Source organism: Plasmopara halstedii (assembly GCF_900000015.1).
Source record: "Plasmopara halstedii genome assembly, contig: Scaffold_410, whole genome shotgun sequence".
NCBI classification, from domain to species: domain Eukaryota; phylum Oomycota; class Peronosporomycetes; order Peronosporales; family Peronosporaceae; genus Plasmopara; species Plasmopara halstedii.
The window spans coordinates 102,198-109,436 of NW_020187331.1; the positions used below are offsets into that span (position 1 = coordinate 102,198).

General features: G+C 42.8%; 2 protein-coding genes across 2 annotated transcripts; both read left to right on the top strand.

Moving 5' to 3' along the window:
* Window positions 1-871: 871 nt before the first annotated feature.
* Window positions 872-1,186, top strand: PHALS_09255 (uncharacterized protein; the record flags this gene model as incomplete). The annotated part of the gene is made up of 2 exons (XM_024724722.1): window positions 872-982; window positions 1,082-1,186. 2 exons carry the CDS (start codon window positions 872-874, stop codon window positions 1,184-1,186), a joined length of 216 nt encoding a protein of 71 aa, XP_024575570.1.
* Window positions 1,187-3,522: 2,336 nt separating this feature from the next.
* On the top strand, window positions 3,523-6,964 carry PHALS_09256 (poly polymerase; the record flags this gene model as incomplete). Its single annotated transcript, XM_024724723.1, has 6 exons — window positions 3,523-3,560; window positions 3,613-3,795; window positions 3,870-3,900; window positions 3,968-5,299; window positions 5,367-5,382; window positions 5,478-6,964. 6 exons carry the CDS (start codon window positions 3,523-3,525, stop codon window positions 6,962-6,964), a joined length of 3,087 nt encoding a protein of 1,028 aa, XP_024575571.1.
* Window positions 6,965-7,239: the final 275 nt, after the last annotated feature.

Below are 7,239 nucleotides of genomic sequence, written 5' to 3' on the forward strand. Positions count from 1 at the left end.
TGTTATGTAATTGTGAAGAGTTAGTTGATTATAGCGTTTCCAAACTGCATACCGGCGCTGGTTCAAATTCATCATGCCTGGATAGAAACTTTGGACCACACACTTCTACAAATTGACAGCGAAAGATGCTTCCTTGACAACCACCCCTACCGCAAATATTGACTTCGCCACTTTCTATTATCTGGAAAGGCTGACCGCCACATCACGCACAGAGCCAGCTCCCAAGTTGTCCTCTAAAGATCGCTATATCGATCGAGCCAAGGACGTTTGCACGAGATGACCTCTCACTCATGCGGGTCGACGGGAGAAGGACGAACCTTAAATCGAAGCAGCCTTGCTTCCAATGGATCAACAACATGCACTTTGACAATGACAACGATAGCTGCTTATCATCAGAGTTTTGACCTCAAATTGCTGATCTAGGAAACGTAATCTTCGATAATGTGAATCATTAAAATGATACGTGATACCAAGAAAACTGACCAGGCAATCTAGAATTTATTCTTACGCCATAGTGGCGCACGCGCAAGATTCTCTGCCTATTTTCACATTTCTGAAGCCCAAAATAACATTGTGAAAATTGGACGCTCCAAGCGTTGCTTTATGTCTATAGATGGTCCCCGAGGCGCTACAAGAAGCTATATTCCAAATGCATAGGTGACAGAGTGAGCATGGTCAGCAGTAAAGTTAGCATGCACTGGACGTCAAAGCTTCAGTAAAAATGTCAGATTTACACCCTTGTGTATCACGAGCTAAGCTCTTCCCGCGTTTCGGTAAGTGTATTATAAGTCCAATCTGTGTCATTCGCTATTCTACTACCAAGTAGACTGATGTTGTCTATCATGATTGAATGGTTTTGGTGAGAATCGTAATGTTAAGCGCGTACTATCAATGTCTGTGTGCCTCATCCTGCTTGCATAAGCCTTGCCCTCTATCGCGCCTTCGCTGTCTGAAATTGCTCCTTCTGACTGAGGTGCGTAAGGTTTGTCAGTTCAATGAGGAGTACATTTTGGAATTGATCAAATTTACCGCTGCCGAACTTAACTTATTCACAACGCTTGATATTTCACTGTAATCATAGAATCTAAATGATGAGTGTTTGCTTCGAGTGCAATATATTTCTGAGGAAGGATGCATGCGTGTGCAAAGCAGAATGATGCAGGATAGTGTTTGGTTTGAGTCATAAATGAAGCGGGTAGCAAATAGCCTTTTAGCAAACTCTGTCACATCGCAAACATTTCAGCGATAATTATGGGCTATATCCTTAAATATGGAGTTAATTGATGCTACGCATTCCAATGCTGCGAGGGGCAGATGATATTGTGTGAGTTCAGTCCACCACCTGTTCAGCTTGCGCCGATATCAATGTACTTGGATGCAGTGTCGCAGACTTCACTTATCATAAAAATTTCAGTAAGTTATTCTAGCATAAGGAAGCAATGAATGTACCTTTGCCGTTTGTCTTTTTGACAGAACGCTTTCGGAATAAATCAAGGCTTATAAGATGGTCCAATCATCTAAATCTCTACTTAACAGCTTATTCTTCTATATACAGGAGCCCATTATGCTTGCAAAATGATAGGAGATCATGTGCCAGGCAAGTCTCGATAGATTTCAAGTTAATCTAGGGTATATAGAGATTTAAGCTACCGGAACACTCACACTAGGTTTAAGCTTTTTCTAACGCGGGATGATGGTAGCTATCCGACTCATTTTGGGACCGGGTTCCGTACCCCTCATTACGCTGTGGGGCTTCTTCGGTCAGTAGGGCCTCCTCCTAAATGAACCACTTCGGTGGTCATCCGTAAAAATAGGGCCTACTCCCACCCAACTATTACACACCCAATTGGGTGCGGGTTGGCAGGGTGGTAACACCACAGGGGTGTGATTGCTCGTCCACCTTAGTGACCTATCTCCGGCGTCCTTGATTTCGATTCTAAGGGCATCGAACAGGTGTCTCCTGGTCCCAGGCCAAGCTAAGAACCACTTGAGCCAGGAATCAGTATCTAGGATATATAGCACGAACGGCCTTTTGTCATTAGAATGCATCCAAAAGCGCGATGTTACATAGAAACTCTTCTTTTGCTTATGTTAAGATACACCTGGGAAGCATTAGATCCGGATTGAATAGAATATATGTCATGGAAACCATGTCTTACTCTATATGAATCAGTAAATAAATTGAGAATCATTATGGTAGTATAACAAAGTAATAATGAAGCCTTTGTGAATCTCATGCATTATGAAAATAATAATACAGTCTCAGCCCGTAACACCATACAGCTCACTCGAATCGTGACGGTAGAATTGTCACGGACAGACTACAGATTGGCTACGCGAGTTTGATGCCATCAGTCGCTATAGATACGACTTTGGGATTGCCCAAAATACGTATAATGAATGATTGTACTTGCATATATTGACCAATGTTAGACCCGCAGTAAAGTCCCACCTTTTGGCCAGTGAGATGACCTCCTGTATTTAGTGTAGCCATGCCTTTGGACCAATGAAAATGCCGTTTATGCGTTACACTTGGTTGGGTATATTTGTAATACGAACTTATGCTGACAGAAGTTTTCAGAATTTTCTTTTAGTAGGTTTGATGTCCCTATAAAGACCAGTTTTATCCCTATAGCCGTTGTAGGAACGAACTGCTGGATTATAAGATGCCAAAAAGCTTCTATAAACTAGATTGTACTAATTACTGGTTTGATGCCTAAATCCTGTTATGGTTATGATGACTATTAAAACTATAAGATTAAGACGAACTTCTTCAACGCAGTGTATTTTCTAATAATAAGTCTCGCAATGTAGTGTCCTATTACAAGATGCTAATTGGCCAGAAAACAAGTCGTCTTTGGGTTATCCTAACAACAAATTGCACAGAGATTCGAATACATCACCACCAGTGGATTTGACGCAATCACCTCTCGCTGTTAAGCAGCAGCAACTGTCTGCACCACCACTCTATTTTCTGAAAATTTTAATGAATGTTTCGTTGTAAGATTTTTGAGGAAGATTGTAATTGTGTAGCGACTTAGGAGTTATTGAATGATCTTGTGAGCAGACATTACAAGGGTACGAAGATGAAAGCGCAGCTCGTCCTTACGTGTACATGTTGACAAAAAAAGTGTCTTTCATTTAAAGGTCACTGTAACAAAAAGATTGAAATTCATAAATGTATACGGCTTGCCGAACAGCGTTCGATCATAAGGCACAACTTGATCCTGGGATCCCGCCGTGCAAGCACTGGGTACGGATTGTGAAGGTATAAGATTTTTAAGTATATGGTCAGCAGCCGTGTCTGTTTTCGTAATGCACGAGCATATGAAAAGCTCAAGTGCCGTATATTTTCATTAACTATCGTGACACAAGTCAAGAGCATCCAAATTTCCCTGTCGATTCATATCATTGTAGGCGATGGCATAACCCACAGCATGAAAACCGAGACATGCGCACTGAAGCCATCATAAGACAATTCTGGGGTTGTACATCTCGGCGAGGCGTTATACAAATAAGTATATGCGAGTATTAGGTCATCCCTCTACATACCACAACCCGTAAAGCTCTCTAAATAGTGCCATCACGTCACATAATCTGTCCTTTTGCCAGAATCTGTCACTTTTCTGGGTCTCATAATCTCGTGCGTCTGACGCAAAGTGCCCAAACTCGATTCCTCTACGTCAACCACAGACTCCCAGTTGAAGCAGCGGCGTTTCTTTCTCGCTTTAGCTTCATTCCCTCCCTAGTCATCTTTGGACTCGGTCTGTTCTTTTCAAACTTCATAAGAGAACGGTGAGTGCGTCATCATTTCATTTTGGTGACGTGTTAGGGTTGTCATCACAAAGGTGTGTGTTTTTGCGTCGCAGTAACGGCTACGGCGTTATAATACGTCGTTCAGTTTAACGTAAAAAAGTCTCAGTCTGGAACTTTCAAGTCCTAAGTGACTAGCAAAATGATGGTACAGGGTGAGAGTAGAAAACAGCGAGTTTCGACATCTATTGTCAACCGTAAATTCTCGTTTAAAGACGCTGTGCTTGGGTCTTCGCAAACGTCGATGCCTGCATCATTTTCAGGTCACACGGAACATTTGGTTGACACGAAACTTGAAAAGAAACAGGGTTTTGGTCCACGACTTATTCGCTCGCGCTCTATTACGAAGATTGTTGAAAGTCCAAGCTTTAAAAAACGCTGCGAAGTGCTTCAAGCACATCAAAGACACACTGAAGAAGAGCATGTTATTGATCGTAATAATTCGCTGAATCAAGACTCAGGGAAGAAATTGACGCCTTTGGATGAATCATGTGAACATGAACATTTGTTACTTTGTTCTTCAGCATGTCTCGAGGAGCATCAACAATCAAGTCGATCAACATCGAAATGTTATGTGTCTTCGCCGTCGGATAAAGACAAGGAGACAAATCACGGAAGTGACTGTCTGACCTTTTGTGATATGCCAACTGATACACAGAAAGCCTCAGTGTCGTTAGATGTCGCTCATGATAATAATACCCTTGAGGTCTCTTCTGATTCGTCATGTGGTAGTAGCTCCACTCAGACAATGAAATATTGTAGTCGTGTACCAGTGTCCTGTCAGTCGTCTACTGGCTATAATTCTGCTTGCTCACACGAAAGTGAGCTTTCTCAGCTTTCTCACGACCTGGCTGTTGAATGCTCTGTGAAGAGCACACCGCTGTCGCAAAAGGTGTTCGACAGCGACGACGACTTTTTGGATTGCGACGATACAAATAGTGAGTCAACTGCAGAGTCATCGTGTCCAAGTCCTCACCACAGTCCTCAATCTCATTTTGGCTCACATCGTCTCAGTGACGTGTACGAAATGGAGGCTGGTGACGAAGAAAGTGAGCTTTTACATGTCCTTTCCAGTTGGGATGAAGAAGACGAAGAAGCATATCTCCTTCTTGATCATATTAATGAACTTTCAATTGAATTTACGGCAAGCCGAGAGTACGAAGAGTCCAATGCTTTGACTTGGTTAGTACAACAAGCTGCTCAACGTGGAGTCATTTCCGCCTCGTTGCAACAAAATTTGTTATCAAGTATTTGCGAAGGAAATCTCGACGAAGCACGTGATGTGTTGTATCACAAGTGTCACTTGATCCCAGCTGTTGGTTGTGTCGTGGAGAGTCCAATGCAGCCAACAATGGATGAGAAAACGTTACAGTCATTCGAAGCTTATGTGAATCACATTTCACCAATCGACATTCCTGAAGCTCGCATGCACAAATTGCGCGTATTGAAGCAGTTATCGGATTTGCTTACTATGTGGGTTAAAATGGTCGGACGTGAGCGTGAACTAAATGAAGCGCATATTGCATTGACTAAAGGATCTCTTTTTCTTGCAGGATCGTATCGTCTTGGGTTGGATGACCCAAACTCAGACATAGATGCAGTTTGCGTTGCGCCGTGGCATGTAACTCACGACGATTTTTTCACCTCGTTTTGTCGGTTGTTAGAACAAACTCCAGGCATTTCCCAACTTTCTCCACTTCCAAATGCCTACATGCCACTCATTTCATTATCATTCTCCGGAGTGCGTATGGATCTTTTGTTCGCAAGGTTGCCAGTGTCAAGCGTTGAAGCGAACCAAAATATTGATTCTGATCACATGTTAATTGGGGTGCAGGAAACGTCAATGAAGGCTTTAAATGCTCCACGTGTAAGCTCAATGCTGCTGTGCTTGGTACCAAAGCGTCGAGAATATCGTATTGTCTTACGCTCTGTACGTGCATGGGCACGTCGTCGTGGTATCTATTCAGCCAAGTTGGGCTATTTAGGTGGCATCAGTTGGGCAATATTAGTCGCTTTTGTGTGTCAATTATACCCAAATGCCGAACCTGGAAAAATTTTTGTTCGTTTTTTTCAAGTGTTATCGGAGTGGCAATGGCCTCAGCCTGTGATGTTGAATATGATTTACGATGCAGCACTTGGATTTGACATGTGGGATCCTCGTCAAAATGTGTATGATCGATCACATGTAATGCCAATTATTACACCAGCATATCCGCATATGAATTCTTCGGTTCAGGTCTCCCAATCTACATTTTTAGTGATTTACGAGGAGTTATGGCGCGCGCGATATTTAGCTGAAATTGCGGTAGGTATTTCCAAGCCTTTTCCGACGACTTCTTCGTCGTCTGAAAATCTAGAAGGCGAGATAGCTAAGGCTGCTATGGTCTGTAGAACGACCTCTGTACCCTTTAATACGGTTGATATGAAAGAAAAAGAGTTGGACGCTGTACATGCGGATGAGGGTGACGACATCAGTGCATGGGGTCAACTATTTCAGTCGTCGAATTTTTTTCTCCGATACAATTCGTACATGGTTTTCAATTTTAATGCCGAATCGGAAGGCGCAATGCTCAAATGGGGAAAATTTGTTCAGTCTCGACTACGAAAGCTTGTCGACAATTTGTATCACATGGCACCAGTCTCTCGCGTGCATGCATATCCATGCTATTTCCCCCAAATTTGTGGTCGTGATTGCACAGGCCCCGGTTCTTGCATGTTTATTGGAATTGAATTTCATTGTCGCCAGCACAAAAGTGTTCAGCCTAAAGATGATCCTGAAGTCAAGAAAACTCTTGAGCAAACAATTCGGTTCTTTTTGGCAACTGATTTGCAGCAAATGGAGGATAAACAGCCAGATATGACTGCTGACGCTTTAATCTTGAATTGGGATGAGCTGCCGGACTTTGTGTTTCGCGAAGGTCGTGGCAAAGCTGAGCTCGAACGCGCGCAGTACACTCGCGATCTTGAGATTATGGGCTATACTCAAGGCAATACGCCTTCTTTTCGACCCCCCTATTATGTAAATAGCTTTCAACGTAATGGCAAGTGGCGAAGTGGCAATTTGCCGCGTAAATACTCTGGAGGACAGCGGAAACAGCGTCGTGATTTTCTTACGTCGGCAAGATCAAATTCACCTACACAATGTGGGTGAAGGACGAGTGTAATCATATAATTGAAGTTATGGTACAATCTTAAAAGTTTTGAGATTCCGAATGAATACCTTTGAGGTGCAGAAGCACTACATGGGCTGAATTGTCGGTTTGACCAAGACAGTGGCGGCAAATTTGGGTTTGACCATTCAACCGCGATGGTGCGGAAGTGAAAGACTGACTACTAAACGACGTGGTCTCATTTGTCGTAATTCGAACCCATGAAGATGTGGTACTACATGCGAATTTCAATTTAGGTTGCGAGAAAAGTATATTC